Source organism: Falco rusticolus, chromosome 4, assembly GCF_015220075.1.
Source record: "Falco rusticolus isolate bFalRus1 chromosome 4, bFalRus1.pri, whole genome shotgun sequence".
Taxonomy (NCBI): Eukaryota; Metazoa; Chordata; class Aves; order Falconiformes; family Falconidae; genus Falco; species Falco rusticolus.
In genome coordinates this window covers 100,055,532-100,077,757 of record NC_051190.1, presented here as the reverse complement: position 1 = coordinate 100,077,757, position 22,226 = coordinate 100,055,532, and the positions used below count along the sequence as shown (strand labels likewise).

The window sequence follows — 22,226 nt, the reverse complement described above, 5'->3', positions numbered from 1 at the left end:
CTTGCACAGATCAGAGTGCTTGCTCCCTCTATACACATGTACTAAATGACCAACCTGTTCCTTTCCTAGCTGACTCCCCTACCTAATGAGGAAAACCTGCCCTATTTCCCCAAGCAATTCACTTCGATTTCACTAGAAGGAAAATTATTTGACCCAAGATTATCTAAGCAGAATTTCTGCCTTTTAGAAATAATCTAGTACTTACGGAATTCGATCCAGGAAAATCATATCCTCCCATGACTTTCATGTAAGCCTTTTCTATTAGTGATACCCACAATTCATTCTTATTGTTAGAGTAAGAGCAGAGAAGTTCCCCACTATGATCAACAGGTAACTGGTCATCTATGATTACCTGTATGAAATAAACAAATGAAAGATCATCATAAAGCTAATAAAGTATTTTGGAAACATTTGAAAAATAAACCCAACTCTCATTAACGTACAGCTTCCCAGACACAGCCAGACCTGACCATTGCTCTCATGTATGAACACCTCTATTAATCCTGCAGTGGTTTGCCCAAGTGAACAAGAAATTCTGTTGCCAGCTCGTACTTGCACTGGGCACTGGTCTACTGGGGTGACCTATGATCACCTGCCTCACTTTCCCCTACATAAAATGGGGATGATACTGCCAGACTCTTGGAAATTGTCTAATACCTATTATAAAAGGTAGCCACAGAAGAGTTCAGTGTAATTACCAGCATAGAAAGTAAAGCCTAGCCTAACAATATCCCTCACCTAATCAGGAAACAGCATGGACTGTGCTTGTAGCCTGCAGAAAAATAGTGTTATTTATCTATACGGAAACAAACTATGTGCCACAGGACTTTCATAGTCTCTAGCTCCAGATTTAAATTTCTTCTCTCTGGAAAGTGAAAACAACCCAAAGCAGCATTTGTGACAGTATTAGTATTTCTTCTTTAAATTAAGTAGAATATATTTGACATTATTACGGATTGTTACTGCAGTTATTTGTAGTGGTCTGAAACAGCTCCCCAAAACAAATGTTTCAGCTTCACATTGGCATTAGTCTGTTACCAATACAGGCTACCAACACAGGATTTGACCAGAAGATGTGCTAGCTGGGTACAAATTAATAATCCTTTTCATAGAAGAACAAACGGCCATTCATTCTAACAAAAGGCAGCCACTGGGAAGTATTTTGGAAAGAGTATTAAGAGCAAGGTGAGCACATAAATTATGCTTCCCCTGAAACATTCAGATTCTGGAATTTTGCAGCTCAAGGACTTCCCGACCTAGAGGTTATGTCTTAGCAATTTATAGCCTGAGGAAAATAAGCATTTTCCTCTGACTCCCCCACCCCCATGAATATGACCACTCAACTTTCAAACGCACATAAGCATTCAACAGTCACTGTGATCTGCAATAATCAGTGTTACAGTTAAATACTATATGAAGAAATACATTATTTTATGCCCTTACTTACTGCACTGAAAAGAAAATGCAATTGCTTGTGAGTTTACAAAGTTTACTATGAATCTTCAGGAACCTCCTCTCTTACTAAAAAAACGTGGTCATTTGAGTTATTCCTCTGCAGTCATTCCCTGTCTACCCTCTTCCTGGATGCCCCCCTCTGTACTTTTTTAGTTCTGTAACTTCCCTTCTAAGAGGGACTGGAAAAGTAGATTACTTGTACACCCTGTTCACAAATATGGGATGCATAATTTTGTTCCTGTATGGTTTTCATAGTTTTTTTAAGCAATATAAGGATTTTAAAACAAATTTGATGTGAATAAGGCTGTTTTCATGAATGTCTGTAGAAGAAATACCTGCATTCTGTTACATACTTCACAACCAAAATGAATCTCAAAAGGTTTAACAATAAAAAACGCTTTCCAACAAAACATATCTTAAGTGTTTGCTATGTAAGCATAGCTTCACAGTGAAGCAGACCAAGCCTTTAAAACGTGACTTAAACAGAAACGGGATTAGGTCTCCCCAACACCATTTACCTTTCTAGGTACACCATTGATATGAAGCTTCACCATGTATTTGCCACATGGGTTATATTCCGGTTCTCCTTTCTTATTCTGAGGGTAAATTATACTGTTTAAAAAAAAAAAAAGGAAATTGTGACAAATGGCTTGGCTGTACATACACTGATAACAATAAAAGTGGGATTAACATAGTCTGTTTCTAGAATTTACGCTGAACATAAATATGGAATCTTTAGTGAAAGAGCAGCTCAAAGTCAATAAAAATGACAATGATGTTTAGATAGGTTTTCTTTTTCAGGCTTCACTCTTGCTCCAGTTCTCTCCTTAATACAGTAACAAAAAGAACATAAGTAACCTAATTGTTTCTCCAATAGCAGTAAGACAAGCAAATTTATCTTACTACTAAACAAATGGTATTTACTTTTGTATACCTGTAGTATATTTACATATATTTATTATTATTATATTACAGATACTTACATATCTGTAGTAGAAATACAGTATTTGCCTGAATGACAAGTCAAACATTTGAAGAAGACAGTGCAGAACTCATGGCTCTTGAAAAGAATATAAGTTCAGTTCTATTGAGCATAGGTTAAAACAAAAAAAAAATCCAGGAACGACATTCACACACCTGTCTGGCAACAGCCTCCTGGCAGTCTGCCAAGCCCATGCCAAATTTACTACAGGACCCCAGCTGAGCTGAACAGAGTTAGTGTTGTTAACATTAATTCTACAATTAGATGCAAGAGGGACCACCTGTTCCACAGCAGTTGGCACAGCAAAGGAGGAAAATAAATCTAAAAAGCATTATGTGTAAAATTTCTATTAAGAACCAAACTAAACCTTTCAAATTACTTATTACTCCTCAAAGCACATCTGAAGTTAAGACTCCAGTGCTTGTATACATATCTATGTAAAGTTGGCTTCCCTCTCAGAAGTGCTGAAGCCACATCAGCCCCAAGGAGATGAAGGTGAAACAAATGATAGCTTTTACTATGTCCGAATGTCACAGAACATACTGCAAAAGCTTGGCAGTATTAGGTCTGAAAAGATCTTAGAAACAGCTACTTACCTGGTGATCAATTTTTTGTTATATCTTCTTTCATATGCTGCACTGATAGCTAGTGATGCCACGAAAGAACAATCTGACACTATTGTCTATGAAGAAAAGAAAACCAGTGAGGACGTGCACTAATAGATACCGAAAGACAAAGGGGGTGTGTAAAGAGGAAGTAAAATCATCAGTCAGCAATTCCCTTCAAAAGGGAAAGATCTCAATGCAGAAGCAAAGTAACTACTAGAAAGGCAGGAAATATCTCCTTGCACAACATCAAGCCCCTACAAAGCCAGCTGGAGTTACAATTATTAACGACAATGAGAGGCAAGTGCAGGTACTTCAGCATTCACTCACACTTCCTCCTTCCTCCCCAAAACACTGTGTAATATAAACCATATCCAATAGCATAATCAACTGTTGATTTTGGAATAGCTTGGGCCACCTGCAATTTAACACTAAGCAAGACATTTCCAGTATTGTTAATGGGTCATTCTGCCTCCAGTCAAGTAAAAATTTTAAAGTCTTGCTCATTATTTTTTACATGCAGTAAATCAAGTGAACAAATTGCTGCAGAGTACACCTTGCTGTTTTTCATACTAACCTTACCGCTATTTCTGGAAAACAAGATTTTCAACTGGAATTCAGATTCTGATTCTCCTACTGCTAACACACCTCTCTACTCTCATGGCTAGAAAATGCAAGGAAATCTGAAGTGATACTTTTTATTCATTTAATCTCATAAAAACCAAGGAAAGCACTCTCACATTTGGAGATTCCTTTTTGAACAATGAGGTCCCCTGCAAGAAACTGCTAGCAGCACACATTTCTCTTCAGGAACAATTTACCTGCTTTATGCTGAAACTTGATACAGTATAAATCATCGTAGGGTTATTTGTTATATCATCTGGTCGCACCCACTTGGCAAACATAGCTTTCTGTTTGGGGGATAACGGTAACTTCCCGTATTTATCACTAGATTTAAGAGAGAAAAAAAAGCAGAAATAAATCAATAGCAGTTTAGAAAAGTATGTCCACTCCTACATATGTTTGATTGATGGTGCAAAATTACATGGCTTTGTATACAGAGTTGTAAAACAATTTCAAAGAACACTACTGCTAAGTTTGTGATTTTTAGGGAAAAAAATAAAAACATTAAAAACATGAAATAAAACCCAAGGGCTTCCTTCATACAGGACTGAACAGGAGAATGGAATTTGATGAAGGCATCTACACCAGCAAAAACTCAAATTCTTCACTTTATTTCAATATGAACTAATAATAAAATGTCTCTTCAGTTCTGAAAATATCAAGGCTTGTCTTGCTAGCCTTTAGCAGAAAACTGGAAAACACCCACAAAACCCAAGCCATCAAACAACAAAACCCCAAGTGTCTTTGACTTTTATGACTATGCAATCTTAACATATTGCTCATAAATGAAGGTCTAGCCGTTACATATACCTCTTCCTCAGAAGAGAGGAAATGTCTATTGCCTTCATTTTACAGGTTAACTGAGGCAGAGGGAGCTAAACTCATTAGCATGTAGTAGAATCAGCAACTGGACAGAACTTGCCAGCCCAGCACAATACTCCAAAAAGCCAAATCTAATGATGTCCTTATAGGCCTGAAGAAAACTGCAAAAGCACTGCAGAACAGAATCAGCTTACATCAAAGTTTTAAAATCTGACTGGAAGAAGGAAATGGTAGTATTAAATATCTCTGGCTGAATTATGTTTAAAAACCCACTTAAACAACTTTAAACCCTGAAAAAGAAAATATAGAAATACCAAATATGGCAATGCTTTAGAAATAAAACCAAACATAAACTTCAGTAATTGAATCACACTTACGAAAATGGCATAGGGAAGGCAAAACGTTCCCTCAGATCAACACTCATAAAAGGTACATATTCAATGCCATTAATTTTTGAAGTTTTCCTGCAAGTCATAAAAACATAGTTACAAACCTATCCATCATCTTTCAAAGAATAAGTTCCAGAAGGTAACAACAAAATTGTTTTTAACAACTAACAAGACACAGTGCTTCTGGAAACAAGATGAGTACCTCTTGAAAATGAAACGACCACTGTATTTATTTGGGTTTAAAATGTGCAGAACTTGATGGCTCAGTCACTAATCCTGCAAGTACATACCTGTGGACAAGCTACCATACCAGGACAGAAATGATTATCATCCACAAACCTCTTCATAGTTCTAGAAGTCACATTTAAAAACTACATTTGTCTAAACAGAATTTAAGTCACTTAGAGACTCTCATTGAAGAGTCTTAGGATAAGTTGACAGCAATTAACAATTAGCAAGGCTTAGATTTAAACTAACTGGGGCAGTATTTTGGAACACTGTCAAACAACAAAAATACTGCAAGTGTTAATGAGGACACTTAACTAAAGAGAAACGAGAATTTTATTTAAATGCAAATGTAATTTAGGTTTCAAACAAGGAGTTAACTGAAAAAGGTACATGAAATACTTTTAAATCAAGTTATGATTAAAGATATGAAACAACTTGAGGTTCTCTTGCAAGACTGAGCCAACAACAAAAAAACCAAAATCAACCAAAAATCCCAAACCATCCACAAAACCAGAAACATCCACTGCACAGGCAATAGCAGAGGAAAAAAAGTAAATAAGGTAATTCTCATTGCTTTGCAGCTTTTCCAACACGTGTACATTTCTATCTTCATGACCATATCCTCAGTCCCTTTAAGTCCCCTAAAATTAACAGGCAGACTAAGTGTTTGACGATAAAATCCTGGGCAGTGGGCAGTGTTGAGCACCACCTCTATCATAATCTTTTTTACTGCATGAGGAGGAAGAGGAAGGTTAAAACATCTATCAGGCAATGCTTTTTTTTTTTTTTAAGACATATTTGATAGTTTTCAAAAGTCACAATTTAGGCTAAAAGTTTTATGAATTATTTGTAGTTCATTCCACCTATAATAAAATCAAAGCAAAAGGAACTGGATACAACAGAAGTCACAGTTCTACACTGCAGTCCTTCACAGTCACGTACAATCCTACAGTCATTCACTACAATGAATTATAACTGCACGATCTACAAAACCATCTTTGTACCTTGGCTGCTCAGAGCCAGGTCTTTCATGAACTCTATCATATAGGTTATATATAACATAATAATAAGGCTATGAAAAATAATCCTGGCAGTGAGTTACAAGGAAGTGTGTTCTAAACACAGACTAGAAAGCATGATCTGTGAATAAAAGCCACTAATCGCGTACACAGAGAACATAATTTATTAATGTGTAGGTAAAACTAGCAATGGCTTTTGTAAGAGAGAGTTTTCCAGCCCTCTGTTTCTACATCTCATGCTTCAGCTGTTTCAATCTACTGTGTAAGATGCACAAAGGATGTGAGCACAAATGGTAACATTTTGAAAAAACTAGTCTTCAACCCACCTGAGTACTTCAATCTCCTGCACGGTGTATCTCTGACCATGAGATTCACTAGCTTGTACTGCTCTGATTGTCTGTGGTTTATCATTTAAAGAAAAATCAGGTCCCAGTGGAAAGAAGGTTCTGACTGGCTGATTTGGTTTAGCTGCAGTTGACTTCTCCTTCTGCGATGACTTTGACACAGATTCCTTCAGTGCCTCTGCTCTAAAGCAAATAAAAATGCATTTCATTTACAACAATGATAAAAATATAGTTATGGTTCAACTATTGGTTTACACAGTTCATGTTTCCACATATATTAAATGGAATGAACAAATGCCCAAGATGACCAACACCTCTTTTCCTAGGAAAAAAAAAATTCTTATGCCAGTATTCCTTTATTTTTCCTGCTCTAAAATCAATTAAAATATAGCATTTCCAATTCATATATAAGCTACTTCTGGCAGAACTCATTAGATTTTTGTTGCCTTTACATTATGCTAATAAGAGAATTTGTGTAAGTGTCGATTAAGTGTCTGGAACCTCAGAACAAGACCACTGAAACACAGAAAGAGAAAACTGATTTGTGTCCTCTCACACCTTCAGGATTTAATTTGTCTAGCCACTACAATAGCAGTAAAAACCCACCAGCATTCTCACAGCCCAGCATTTCAACTGCTTGAAGACTGTGTATTCATTCAGGAGCCATATTTTGTTGTTGTGCATTAAGTTGCTAGATAGGCACACACATGCAAAATATGGGTTGGTTTGTTGTGGCTTTTTTGAACACAGGGAGGAAAGTGCTGAAAAACAGCTTTCTGAAACTTAGCCCAACACAGTCTTTTATTCACCATCATACAGCTGATTAAAAAAAGAGTTACGCTGAACTTACCATTGTGTAACTTGTTTCAGATAATGACTCCACTCCACTAGATCTACCTATAAAATTAGATTACTACTGTCAATTATTAGCCAGTTTCCAACCTGTCTTTCTTATGAAGGGACTCTGACATCCTGACTTCATGCTGGCCTGAACTCAGTGTTGTTATAGAAACCAAAAACTGTAGTTGAAATCTCTGAAGACTGAAGTAGTGCATTGGTACTAACAAATACACAGTCCTTTCCTATTTCTGCATGTCCAAGATTCCCAGAAGGCTGGCGTAACAGCTGCTACATTCAGCAGTATAGCAGCTGGCAGCTGTTTCCAAGGAGAACTCTACAGGAGCTAGGTCTACCCAGAATCCATATTCTTTGCAGTACAGAACAGACATGCTAGATTGAGAATCAATTCAGAGAGCGCACTTAGACCTCACAAGTACATCTGCTAACATTAACCATACTCACCTATCCAGTGCTTGTCGAGCCAACTGTTTCAGCTTTGACTGGAGGCCTGCTTCTGAAGTTTCAGTAGCCTTAAATGCAAAATAAAAGAAAAAGCTACACATCAAGTAAACCTGCAGTTTTAATGTAACTGTAGAATTTGACAAACTGAGCTTAAATTACACAAACAGCAACTAGCTTTTTTTTCAATTCTCTTTTGAAATGAAGAAATGTTTGGGTTTTTTAAACCTCAGCATAAAAAAACATACTAAGTAAGTGAGTATCATTTTGCTGTGGTAGTGAATGTTCATATAACAGAAACAGTATCTAGAATTCTTCAGCATGGAAAACACTGTATATACAAAAAATCTGCCAGAAAAATTATCCATATTAAAGAACTATGGGCAGAAAGACGACAAAACCAAATTTATATATACTAATGAGCTTAGATGTGTTCCAATTCTTTTCCCCAAACAAGTAAAAAATAATCACTGTAAGGAAAAAAAATTTGTGAATATTTACACTTTCATAAAATACAAACAAACAAGACTGCTTGCAAGTTAAAAAAAAATATTTTTTGCACATTTAAGGCATAAAATAATCTAAGACAGGGCACAAAAAAAGGTAACCATATTGCTAACATCTGCTCCCAGTTGGGAGGTCAACTATGACAGTTTATGCTTTTGTTTTTCTTACAGATGAAGCATGCTACTGCAACTAAATAACCTTCAAGAACCACAACACGAGGTGCAGCTTCTCCTGTGACACCTACAAGCAGGTTTCAGGTTCTAGCTCTGTACCTTGACCAGTTCTCCGAGGTCGGCTAGGTCAACTGGGGAAACAAAAAGGCAAGCTACATACGGTCCCAAGAAACAGAACTAGAAACACCCTCGATTTTCATTTTATTTGTAAATACAAATTACACTTTTGAGTTCCTGGTAGAAAAGACTTGACAGTTGTATGAAAGTAAGTAGTGGAGATGGAACACCAGCACACTCATCTAAGAGTCAGCTATAGAAGAGGAGGAATGGCTGTTCCGAGTACTTCAAGGGTAAGGAAGAAACAAATCTCTCCACATGAATATATTGAGGAGAAAGAAGTAAAGCGTCAAGATAGAAGAGTTCCTTCAATCTTCTTTCACCCTGGAAAGAAGAAGGTACTTTTCGATCACCCCAAAGGACAAAGCCTACAGGCCTCTCAACAAAATAATATGCTACTCAAGATTAAAAGAAACTTCAGCAGTATCTGTACCTAATGAAACGCCTGATAAAAGCAGTTGTTAATATGAAATAATTCCTGAGTAATTTCAATATACATAAGTAATATTTGCATGCACGGACACAACAGAAGGAGAAACACACCAGAGAAAACACTGTATACTGTCACATTAAGTTTTAGGTAAGAGACTGAGAATGTTCTGCTCCAACAGCTCAAGTGCCAAAACTAGATCAATTCTGCTAACTCTTGATCTGGTTACACTGTATTGCCAGGGTTTTTTAACTTACAAAATAAAAACCCAACCAGTCTACAGAATTTAGAGATTTCACTGTACCATGTAGCAAAAGCAACATACCCCTCCCAACAACCCACATATATTTACATTATAAAAAGGGAAAAGAGGGGACAAAGAAAAACAGACTTGGTGGAGTTACATTATGATGGTGAGCTCTTCCTGTAATAAGTTAGTTAAGGCAACTGGACTTAAGGGGGAAAAAAGCAGTACCTGTAATTATATTCTCCAGCATTTATGTAATGGCCAATTCATTCTTACCATTATTTCAGTGTGAACTGAATTCACTCATAATAACCTTCATCTTAGGCACTGAGTAATCAAGTAGTATTTTTACTAGTTTTAGCATCAGTAGACCATTACATTTTCAGAAAGTTTTACAAAGATTTTCCTTTAACTGCTTCCCTTAATGTACTCAGAAAGTGATACAGCTGACACATTGGAAGTTATCTTCAGTTTTAACTGTGTTTAATTTCTGTTTTAATGTTGCACTCGCTCCAGCGCAAAAATTAACATGAAAGAAGTTCCAGAACATTTCTGTTTTTTAGTATAACCCAATTGAGGAAAAAACATATAAATCACAAGTCCCCTCAAATTTACAGTGTTGAATAGCAACATAACAAAGACAGGAAGAAAGACTAAAAAAAAAAGTGAAAAAAAGATTTTAAAATAGTTTTTAGAAATACAGGTACTCCATTTTTAAGCCAGCCTTTAAGGGTCAGTCACTCGTGTAAATGGAAGAATTTCTTACCATCACATAATTCTACCAAGTTAACCTGTAGCTTAACATACTGTTTTCAAACAGAGTTCCACCGCTTCTGTGTACAACTCTATAGCTTCTTCTGCATTGCCTTTATCATCTTCATCAAAAGCCTGTGTAACTAGGAAGTGAGCACGCTCCAAGTCCAACTGTTGTTTTGACTTCAGAGGGTCTGTGTTCTGTGGCTGAACTAAATGAAAAAGAAAGTATTTAGCTTTCTACAGCAGCAGACACGTAAAAACATCCTTAACACGCTACTGAAACACCAGCAGTTCTAATCAGAGAGGTAATATCTACTTCTTGGCTGGAAACCAAAATGTTTCTAAACTTTGCCAAAAACATCGTTGCAAGGACAATAAAATACCACCCCCAATCCCAGGCCACAAAGCAGAGGTACACTCTCAGGGTATTTCACATGCCAAATAATGTAAATAAAGTCTCTTTCATACTACACTAACAAAGATGTTTAATTATGTAAAATTTTGCATCACCTGTGAAAACACACCACCTACGGTAAAATACAAGTTCCTCAGGTGCCTATGTCATTTAAAACCTTTATTAATGACCTGAAGGAAAAGATGGACTGCACCTTCATAAAGGTTGCAGACCCCACCAAACCAATCCACTCAAGGACACAGACATGCTAAAGCAATGGGCTGACAGGAACCTCAGGGAATTCAAACAGGATAAATGCTACGCCTGGTGTCTAGGACAAACACCCCACAGGGTACAGCTCTGTGAAGGACCTGGGAGTCCCGGTGGATGGCAAGTTGCCCGTGGGCTAGCAGTGTGCCCTGTGGCCAAGAAGGCCAGTGGGATCCTGGGGTGCATCAGTAGGAGCATAGCCAGCAGGTCGAGGGAGGGGATCCTCCCCCTCTGCTCTATCCTGGTGAGGCCCCATCTGGAGTGCTGTGTCCAGTTCTGGGCTCCCCAGTTCAAGAGAGACAGGGAACTACTGGAGAGGGTCCAGCGGAGGCTACAAAGAGGAGGAGGGGACTGGAGCATCTCCCCAATGAGGGAAGTCTGAGGGAGCTGGGCCTGTTCAGCCTGGAGAAGAGAGGACTGACAGGGGATCCTACTGATGCATACAAATATCTTAGGGGTGAGTAACAAGAGGATGGGGCCAGGCTCTTTTCAGTGGTGCCCAGTGATAGGACAAGGGCCGATGGGCACAAACTGTAATGTGGGAAGTTCCATCTGAATGTAAGGAAAAAACTTCTTTACCTTGAGGGTAACAGAGCCCTGGCACAGGCTGCCCAGAGAAGTTTTGGAGTCTCCTCTGGAGGCATTCAAAACCTGCCTGGATGTGACACTGTGCAGTCTGATCCAGGTGAATCTGCTTTAGCAGGGAGCTGGAATAGATGATCTCCAGAGGTCCCTTCCAACCCTGACCATTCTGTGATTCTGAGAGCCAGTGGCTATGAATGGAAACAGGGGAGAATCCAACTAGATATATTTAAAAACCCAACCAACACTAGAAAGACAACTGCACCCAGAGGCACTGGGGAATTTCTGTCCTCGTGTGTTCTCAGGACCTGACCAACCTGGTCCAAAAATGAGCGTCCACCCTGCTTTGAGCAGGGGAGTTGTCTATAGACATACCAAAGTCCCTTTCTGGCCAAATGATTCTATGACTCTAACTGAGAATTGCAGGTGTGCAAAAATTTGAGATTTTGGTCTAAGCACAAACACTAAAACCAGATCAAACAAGGAAATCCTAATGAAAGCAAAAAGCTCTTTTGCTCTCTCAAAAGTTAGTAATTCTACATAAGTATCCACTTGCTTCAAATCTATCATGCAGCTGAGGCTTTGATGCAAGTTTTGATTTGTCCCCGATCAATTTTTGTTGCTATATTTAATTACTTTCTCAGGTTTTCTCTGCAGATGTGGTTCCCAAGAATATTTAAAAGAAAAGAATACCCACACCCAAGTCCTCAGAAAGTAAGTCTCTGCTTTATTTCTGATGTATCAGAATTCAAAGCACTGATGTGCTCATTGTATATGTGGTCGTTCACAAAGGACAAGAAAATTAGAATAATGAAACCCAAAGCAAACATCACTGATACATATTTCACAGCACCGAAAGGTTTTCCACTCAATTAATTTAAGCAGATGTTTAATTAGAAAGCTCCTTACCCACCTGCTGAATGGAGAGCTTGAACTCTCTCCAAGTACTCATTTATTTTTTCTTGAATATTTTCCAAGTTGGACCCTGCCATCCCAGCATAAATCAAGGCTTGTGCAGCTTCCTGCAGGGAGAAGAATTTGAGACAAAGTTAATGTTCGTTGCCTAGAAAATTACTTTCCATAAACAGATGGCCTACAGCAGCCGTGAGCTGCATGAAAGCAAGCAAGCCCCTACATCTGCAAAAAGACACAGTGGCTCCAAGGAAATTCTGCTGTGAAGAGTAAGTTCAAAGTTATAAATGAGACCATGTTCAATTTCTCAAACATGAGAGAACGTATAAGACTAAAAAAAACCACCACACTTTCAGAGGTTCCACAAGGCCAGATCTTAGGCCTGCCTGTATCATACGCATGGAATTAGGAGATTTTAAGTAAATTTTTTCAAACATGCACTGAAATCAGTGAAGTAGAGCTTACAAGCCACAAACTGCCTTTTATTTTTAAAGTTGTGGATTTAAGGTTAGAAAAATAAATAAGCTGCTCACAAGCTATTTGCATTTAATCTAATAATAATGAAAGTAAACCAATATAAAAGCTTTTCAAAATCAAATGCATCGAGTTTTGGTTTAGAAAGTCTCTTCTTTCAGTATGACTCACATAAAGCTATCAAATCTGGAAAGTCTGCAAATTTAAAGTTTCCTAGCTCCTCAAGCTTTGGTTTTTTTAAATGTTTGTGGGCACACAAAACACTAGATATTGATGAAAGTCTACTTCCAGGACAGAGCGTAGGCCTTCAGGTCAGAATCACAGTATGTTATCTGCATCAAGGCTTTTTCCATACTGCACAAATCTATTAAGAAAAAATCCCTTCAGCTGCATAAGCTGTCTATCCATTCACTAAATTTATGAAAAACATGTAAGGTTCAGCAGGGCTGCAACAAACAGAGTTAACACAGTCTCAGAAGCATATGGAGAACTGAAATTTGTCACTCTCAAAAATGAGGATAAAAACCTTATTTTGTCCTCATTATTGGCACAAAAAAACCCACCAAAAAACCCACGCTTTTGTGACAGTGCTCCTCTTCCCAGCAGCAATGGAAGAGAGGAGGCAAATCACTTAGCAGGCTGAGTATATAGGAAGAAGAACAGTAACTAGAGAGCTGCTCCACAAAGATGGTGCTCAGAGGGGCTGCTCTGCATAGGGTAAGGACATGGCCATAAAGCACACAAATTACCCTCTGGCTATGACTTTTGTCAAATTTAGCACTTTTCTACCATACATACCTGCCTAGTTTGCCCGAGCTAAAAACGTGTCCTGATACAGCCTGCACTTGTTATTACAATAAGTTTTCACTGACGTGCATCACAGAACCAATTACTACATACTCCCTGTCAACATCCATCACCATATCACATCACATAAGGCATCCACAGCAAGAGAAAGGCAAACAGAAATATTGTTCCATTTAGATATATAGCAATTAACTACCATTAAGATCTAGCATCCTTTTTACTGTTTTCTGTGAGGGGAAAAAAAAAGCACACTACAGATAACTGCTCAAAGGATGCATGTATCTGTCTGTGACATACCACAACTACAGACTGACAAAACAGGTGCTGTATCGTAATAGTAAGTTGTCTACATATGATGTAAAGAACGAATGTGGATTTCCAAACCAGTGCTGCAAACCCAACGTATAATTGACACTGTCTCTGTGATTTCAAGCACAACTGTTTTGCCTGGTTTTAAGATGTAAACATAAATGAAAACAGTCTTTCATAAATTAAGCCTCTAAAGGACTGAAGCAGTTGGCCAACTGTCTGCAGAGCCAGCACATCAGCTGTTTCCAGTGACAAGATGAATATGCAATTCAGAGTTAGTATTTATGATCTCTTCAATGCCACTACTATTATTTGGGATGAGTAGTGTGCCACAGTCACACTAAGCTAACCACTCATCATGAGTTTGCAAGTCGTTAACTGCTGGTCAACAGCCAAACTAAACAAGTCTTCAGTTTTGCTGAAGTCATCAGGTGCCCAAATGTTTCTGACATTTCTGTAGAGCACCATTAGCAAGTTACCCTAAGCTGGTTCACACGCAGCCCTCCAACAGGGATCTATCAAAGTTACACAAAGCTGAAAGCAAACAGCACTTGCTAGCCATAGGAGCTCCACTCAGACAGGTCCATCTGGTCTTTACCAGCAACAAACTGTAGCATTTCCCAGGCTTCATCCTTTAGGACCAGTTCTTGCAGAATCCATTTCAGTACCTGAGCTTTTCCACATGCTTAGTAATTGTACCTGTGGGCTCTGAACTGCTTAGAGCAGTTGATAAAAGTTGCTGACAGGCCAGAGCTTATTATCTGCACTGTCCAAACAAAATGCATGAAGTACCCTCAAAATACTAGATGATATTTTGTAACTACTCTTGTTTAATCTAACATGGACAGTGATTCTTCAGGCAACATCTGGAAAGTCAAACCTATCTGGGCTAAATCATACACAAAGAATTCTGCTTTAATGGTATCTGCTGAGTTTGCTCGCATTCCTCCTGATCACAACTCCTGAAGACCAACACTGTCACATATAATCTGACAGAAGAATCAATACCTATTCTTGGATTGCCAAGAGTCACCTGTGTGAATACCAAAAGTCTTAGCTGCTGTTGTGATTCAACATTTTCCTAACACATAACAGTGCCCACAATTCTGCTTCTCTGTGGCCTAGCTTTTGCATACAGAAAACATTGTCTAGATTATATTCTTTGTCACATGTAGCTTGAAGTGCACCAAGACAGCCAGGGATGCATTTTTGCACTTAGGAAGAGTATCACCCACATGCAACAAGTGAAAGATTTTTCCATACACCATACAAAAGCATACAAGAGTGATTATTTGCACAAAAAGATGGTTTTCTTCTGAAGAGCACTTTATAATTTCTTCCAGGTATACTGAGAAACGTGCAATAAAGAAGTACTGCACCTAGCTAGCAGACCATGTAGACACACTGTTGCTGACAAACACAGAGCTTATCAGCATTAACTTTTGCATTATATGCTTTATGTATACAAACTTAGCTCACCCTACATTAACAATCAGGTTAAAAAAAAAAAAAAATACTCCTCATCATGTCCTTTCACATTTAGATGCATAGGCAACCATGACAGCACTATGCTTTTTACACATATCAAAGACATCTAGTACTCATCAACTAAAAGGCTAACTACAGATCTCTTAGCAAGTTAATGGAAGCTAATTACTTCAACAGAATAACGGAATACATGGAAAGAATACTGCACCAAGGAAAAGCATAGGCATCAAAGAAATCCCTCCACTGCAAGTCAGAAGTAAAGCTAGCGGGATATGGAACTTTAACCTAACTTTGCAAAACATAAATCCAACAAAATGAGAAAACTTACACAGGTGAAAAATGCATAATGCTTGCACAGAAGCCACTAAATAGCAGTAGTAAGTCTATAGATGTTGAGCAAGACACTGAACTGACTTAATCACACCAACCTGAAGCTGTATTGATATAATAAGATCAGATCCCTAATAGAAAGCATATTCACATGTGTTTAAAAACATGTTACTGGTAGCGTGCTATGTAAAGCTAGCTTACTGCTGAGCATCCCGAATTTCACCACATACTTCTCCACTTAGTTGATGACTGATTATACAACTGAGTTGTTTCCAGCTGCACACTCAAGAGCTGCAGTGTGCCCACTTGCAGTTCCGCCAAAAGCTCCGCGCTTACATTTCCAACATAAAGCTGAACAGTCTTTCGGCCCGGCGGGGGTAGGGTTGAGGGCAGGAACGAAGGCGGGGAACCAGCGGGGCAGGGCGTTTATAGCCAGGTTACGACGAAGCTTCCCGGTAAGCACCGAAGTGGTGCTTCCAGCTGCTGCAAGAAGTGCCCATACCCACTTCTCAAGCACGGCAGCTGCACCGCTACCCCTAAAGCCCGTCAGGAAACAGCAGCGCACGGGCAGTGCTTGTTCCCACCTAAAAATAAAACGTAGGGAAAAGGCATTTCGCAACCTGCCCTGAAGGACGCTGCTCCTCCGGAGACGGACAAACTTTCGAAGCGCCCGCCCGGCCTCCCACTTTCTTCTCGGCTGGAACCGGCATGTCTTCCCGAAGACCAGGCAGCGGTGTCGGCTCCGGGGCGCACCCGCCAGGGGAGGGCAGCGGCTGAGGCGGCGCTGACCAGGGGCACCTCTCCCCGCCGGCTGGGCAAGGCCGGGCCAGGCCGGGCCGAGACGGGCCGCAGCAGGCCACCACTCCCTCCCCCGGCCCTCCGGGGGCTGAGGAGAGGATCGCAAACCTACCGGTAGCTCGAAGGTCTCAGGGCGACCCGCGGCGCGGGGGAAGGGGACGCCGGCGCCCTGAGTGAGGCAGCCGCTGCCGGCCCCCCCGTACCTTGTAGTAGAAGACCGCTTCCTGGTAGCGCCCACTCTGGTCCCGCTGCACCGCCAGCTGCGCGAACTTCACCGCGTCCAGCTCCAGCGTGGTGGCATCCATGGCCGGCTCCCTCCCAGTGCCACCACCGACGGTGGCCGCCCCCACTCAAATCCGCTCCGGCTCCCCACCAGCCCGACCGCTTCCTCCGCCTTCCCGGCCCAGCCACGGCCACTGGCCCCGCCCTCATCGTAAACGCGTTCTCCTCTGGCCACACCCACCTGCCCCGACCGCAGCTGCCCCGGCCCCGAGGCCGGCCGCGCCCCGCCCCGAGCCGCGGGGGCGCAGTGCGCATGCGCCCTGGGCGTTGTTTTGGGTTGTGTAGGTTGGTTTTTTCGAGGCGTGGGTGGGCGGCCCCCTGCCGGGCGCGGGCGGCCGTGGCGGTCTGCGTGCTCGGGCACGCGTGGGAGGGCGGGGCTCCTCGGGTTTGCCGAGTGCGCGCGCGCGTGTAGCGCGAGGCGCGGTGGGGAGGGGGCGGTGCCGTGCCGTGCCGTGCCGTGCCCGTGGCGCGTACTTGGTTGTCTGCGGCGGCTGAGGGGAGGGCGGCCGCGGGGCTCAGAGCCGCCATCCTGCCGCTCCCTCAGGCGCTGGGCAGGTGAGCCGCACCGCTGGGTGGATAGCGGCGGCCCAGTGGTGTTAGTGCTGTATTTTAAAACAGAGTGGGGCTTTGATTTTCTTTCTCTACGTCCTTTTTAATAGAGGTATTTAAGATACTTAGTAGTTTCTTCGAAGCCCTAAGCTGTAGAGGTGGGTGGTTTGGTCCTTGTTCATAATTAACGTTTTGCTCTTGAGGCAAGTTTATCTAGTCTTAAAGAGAGAATTTTTGGTATGTACTTGTATGTCATACAAGTGTAAAGTAGAAAGCAAGAAAAGGTGTATTGATACTCTTAAAAAAATAATAGTGCTTCTGGTGTGCTTAAGGCTGGCAGTTTTGAAACTTAAATGCCTTAATTACCTAGTATGTTCAGGCTTTAATTTTTTTTCTTCCTTAGGAGCAGTTTAGGGGAAAACTGCCCTCATTGAGTGGTGGCTGCCAGTGCTTTGTTTCTTGTTTGTGTTATAGCACCTGTTTTCTCCCCTTGCCCCAGCCAGTGTTGCAGGTGAATTCCTGAGGCTGAGCTGCTGTTACCAAAAATTGTAACCAGGAAAACTCTTCAAACCAAATCATAGTTTAGAAAGCCATCATTGGTTTATTGCAGCATTGGGTGCATGGGATATCTTTCCTCCTAACGCATACCAAGAGTACATGTTACATACAGTAGAATGCTTGCATATTCATAGTACATTACATACTTGTTTTCATTCATGCACGGGATTGGTTACAAGTTTCTCTCTTCTAATGCAGATTAGTGCACATCCTCAGATAGCACTAAAGTTTTTTACCACCTATGAATGTTCCCAAAGTGCAGATTTACCCTCCTTTGAGGGGAGCTATTTGAGTTGGAGGTCACTATCCCCCATTACCACAATTACCTTTGTCCTATTTTCCACGAATTTCCTGTGGGTCACACCACCTTATCAGCTTGTCTCTTCTTGCAGCCGGAACTTTCTCACTTGGAGGCTTCTTTCTGCATAATTTATAATGGTGTTCTTATCTGTTCTTTGTTTCCCAAGGTTGACTCCTTCATTAGAAGTCCTTTAATCCACCATTTTTGATGACTTGAGAGGATGGGTCAGCTTGACCTAAGCTTTGTGCACATACTCGTTTAATGTATAGTTAATTTGAGAGTTTAGACAACACTCTGAGAGCTTTAGGCTGGGAAGCCTTGATCTGTATCCTTCTGGATGCAGGGTCTTCAGGGCTGTACCCTAGAAGTGTTTTTTCTGTGATTTCATGAATCACACTTTATGTGAAAACCGATTCAGCTATACATTCATGCTTTCAGAGTTTCTACTTCATATGAGAGGCAGGGTCTCTCTGCAAAGAGCTACATAGTGAATGCAAGGGGCAATGGGAATAAGTTGCAATGGGAGAGGTTTCATTTTGACGTTAGTTTTTTACAGTAAGAACAACCATTCATTGGAACAACCTCCTCAGGAGCGTAGTAGAGTCCCCACTGCTGGAGGTTTTCAAGACGGTATTGCTAGGGAGGGGTGCTAGATGACTTCATTGTGCTTTTTTTACCCCCCAGAAAGGTTGGACCAGGTTATCTTTTGAGATTGATTCTAACCTGTGCAATTCTGTGGTTCTATGGGCTTTTATTTTTGCTGGAAAATACAGCTTATTGCAAGGCGTTGTTTTTATGAGATATAAAAATACTGTGTGGCAATTCATTCTGAAGCTCTCCTTTATGAGTGTGTGGCTTCTCAACCTATTTTCTGGTGACCGATTTAGTAAGAGGTGCAGCTGAATGCAGGAATACTAAGTACTGAAATAATAGAATCTATTATTTTTGCTCTGTGATTTTTGTATGTAAGTAGGTAATGTTTCCATTCCATTCCTTAGCCCTTTTGTGCTTTACAGGTGCAGTATTCTGTGTAAAAGATGACTTGGTTTTTGTGATCTCCTGTGTAGTGGGCAGTTCTTGTAATCTTCATAGCTCTGTTTTTCATTCTGCTCCTGATAAGGTTGGTGGTTTGGGGTTCTTTTTTCCTTCTTTCAAAGTATGTTTTATGTTATTTATTTGAATGCAGAAAAGATCCAGATTACACTAAAGGATTTTTCTGAATAAAGACACATTTGTTCAATACTTTCTTAATGATACCATGAAAATTAACAAGGAATTTCAATCCAGGTGTCCTTTAATTTGATATTCAGACATAGTGGCATAACTTGTATAGCCTGAAATTATTTGTGTATCATGGCTTTGGACTAAACCATTTACAGATCAAATGGAACTCCAAAGTATCCAGTGACATGCATGATTAAAAAGAGACTGAACTGGGCAGAACAACAGGTAAAGTTATTCTTTATTTAAATCTGCATGTGAAAAACATTCATTCTGTAACATTAACTAAGATCTCTTCTAGTTATTTGGGATTCAGAAATTTCACTTGGGAGAATTAATTTTTTGCTAATTAATGGACACTGGTAATTGGCCCTCTTCAGATAATAAATTGCTTATGTGTTTCTGTTTCATATGAATCTGCTGTGAAATTCTACAAGAAGCTTTTAAATTTACAAAAAGTAGAGTAAGTTTGTGTGGTCTTGACTGTGGCTAAGAATTCATACTTATCAATCTTTGCCTTTTGCCTGTAGTATCATTTTAGTTTTGGAGCCAGATACTAAAATTGGCTCCTTTTGTTTGCAGCTGAAGATCAGGTTTTTCCATTGCTGTTGATGTATACCAGATATTTAAATTTTTATATCTATTATTAACTCTTGTCTTTCAAGATACTGTGTGGAAAATCACTTCCAGTTATTAAGGTTAAATATCACAGGATGCTGATATTTGTGCAGAAGGCTATAATAGGAAGTCAACAAATATTAGGGCTGATGATGATGGGCAGAACCTTTGTTGCTTTGTTCACTCAAAAGCTGGCTGGAAAAAAGATTTAAGTACATGCACCTGTGGTAAGAACTCAGCCTTAAGTAAGTAAGAGCACCCCCTGAAGAAACAAATTTTAGTAATTGCCAGTGATAGCAATTGCTGCCCTGCATTTCTCACTCCAAGTTTTGGATTCTATCTACCTGACAAGAGCTTGCTGTAGAGGTACTGGGGAGCCCTGTTTTTCTTTGAGCTTGTATGCTTTTAAAATTGCTAATCCTTTTCCATGCTGCACTTCCTCATTATAGTGTTATACCACCACACCTCCCAATTTGTTCCATTTTCCCTATTGTTACAATTCCTATTGTAACATCCCTACAGGTCTGCTGGCATCCTTTCTTGTTATATCCTTTTCTTCACTGGCACAAGTCCAGGTTCCACATCCAGGTCCTCCTCTGCCTGAGTTTTCCTCACCTTGGTGGTATTTGCCCTGAGTATCCCTTGCTTCCCACCATTTACTTTCCTTATGTGCCTTCCTTCCTAACCCCATCTAATGCTTCCTTTCTTATCTCCCCTTCCTGCCTGCCTTTTGCAGTCAGTGTGCTCTGAGAAGATCATAGCTGTATAATAAAGAAATTCTTCACTGAGAGTGGTGAGGCACTGGAACAGGTTGCCTAGGGAAGTTTTGGATGCCCCCTCCCTGGAAGTGTTCTAGGCCAGGCTGGATGGGGCTTTGAGACACCTGGTCTGGTGGAAGGTGTCCCCGCCCATGGCAGGGGGGGGTGGAACTAGATGATTTAAGGTCCCTTCCAACCCAAACCATTCTATATTCTATGTTGTCTTTATCTTACTCTCTCCAGCTCTTGTCCTTCTTGCAGAGGTAATACCAGATGAAGAAATCAGGTATCTGTTTCTCTTTCATACCCTTTGCTGATAATTAAACAGAATTAAATCATTCTCATTGCCCTTCCTCCTTGAGATTGTTTAATCCCTTTTTTCCTTTTGTCTCCCATATGTCTCCCAAAATAATTTGCTGTCTTCCCAGCTCCTCTTCTTGCCTCCTGATTTTGATTCTTGCTTCTCTGCCTCTTCCTCTCCTTGTTTTTCCGAACATATGCTGTAGGGTAGACATTGCACATTAGTGAAGTTCTTACCTAAGTTTTGTATATCGCCTTACCTTTTTGCATTTGACTACAGCCATAGCATTTAATGCTTCCAGGCATTGAAAAACAAAGCCCCAAAACTTTGACATAATTCTGTCGTTTACATGTATTTCGATCAAGTGTCTGTGTTTGAAATTCCTCCATGGTTACTTTCACTCTGTCTGGTCCCAGCAATGCAGAGTCAGAATATGGGCCACTCTAGTCCTGTATTACTCTTGACTGGAGTGTAGCTGATGCGTTGTGGAAGGAGTACAACGAACAGGGCAAATTCAGAGCAGTATTTTGTCTCAGCTTCCTGCAGCCTGTGGGTTGAACTCACGTCATTGCTTCTGATACCTCTTGCGGGCTTATTTTCAAGGAACTAATCTAATTGTTGCTTTAGCACATTTTGATTTTGGCATTCAAAACATTTTGTGGAAATGTGCTCTACAGTTCAAATTTGTTGTATGATATAATATTTCTTTTTTTTTGTAAATAAACAACGAAAACCCCTGCTGTTGCTCAGTTTATCTTTTTGCCCCCTCTCCCCTGCTTATAAGAAATTACGATCACATCTCACGTATCTTCTAGGTTTGCCCATAAGTTTGTGTTCTTTGCTATCTCTTTTCTACAGTTACTTTTTTCTTCATACATTTAATCCTGCTTGAACAGAATCTCTCAATACATTTGATTTATCTTTGAGGCTCTTTTCAATGCTGCCCCCCCTTTTTTTTCTCCTTGAAATGGGGTGACCAGGAATGGTGTGGAGTATTAGAGTTGTATCATTAATTTTGTATCTTGGTATATTGCTTTATTCTGTTTCTTTGACTCCTAACACTGTTTGTGTTTTTAACCACTGCTAAGCATTGACTAAAGTTCTAAGAACCTTTCCAGAGTGATCATCTTTCCTGAGAAAAAGATAGGATAGTTCAACATCTGCCATTATGTACTTATGTGGTTTTTCGCCCCTGTGATTTTAACAGCTTTAATTTCACAGGCTGTTTTCCTACATACACAGTGATATGAGATTCTCTGTGCAACTTTCTGTAGTAG

At 40.3% G+C, this 22,226-nt stretch overlaps 1 protein-coding gene across 5 annotated transcripts in view; it reads right to left on the bottom strand.

Moving 5' to 3' along the window:
* Positions 1–16,786, bottom strand: part of CAPN7 (calpain 7) — a 35,722-nt gene extending 18,936 nt beyond the window's left edge. For 2 of the 5 annotated variants that reach the window (XR_005103649.1, XM_037383365.1), the window contains exons 1-10: positions 16,565–16,786; positions 12,157–12,265; positions 10,049–10,206; positions 7,771–7,838; positions 6,451–6,651; positions 4,866–4,952; positions 3,864–3,990; positions 3,034–3,119; positions 1,974–2,067; positions 206–352 (exon numbers count right to left, since the gene is read on the bottom strand). Coding sequence is in view for 4 of the 5 variants with exons in the window: in XM_037383365.1 (XP_037239262.1) it covers positions 206–352; positions 1,974–2,067; positions 3,034–3,119; positions 3,864–3,990; positions 4,866–4,952; positions 6,451–6,651; positions 7,771–7,838; positions 10,049–10,206; positions 12,157–12,265; positions 16,565–16,666 (1,179 nt within the window). In the remaining variant the exon portion in view is untranslated. Of the gene's footprint in view, positions 1–205; positions 353–1,973; positions 2,068–3,033; positions 3,120–3,863; positions 3,991–4,865; positions 4,953–6,450; positions 6,652–7,770; positions 7,839–10,007; positions 10,207–12,156; positions 12,266–15,899; positions 16,139–16,564 lie in introns of those variants that run through there. The other 3 variants (XM_037383361.1, XM_037383362.1, XM_037383364.1) reach the window with 3 other exon arrangements.
* Between the last annotated feature and the right edge of the window lie 5,440 nt (positions 16,787–22,226).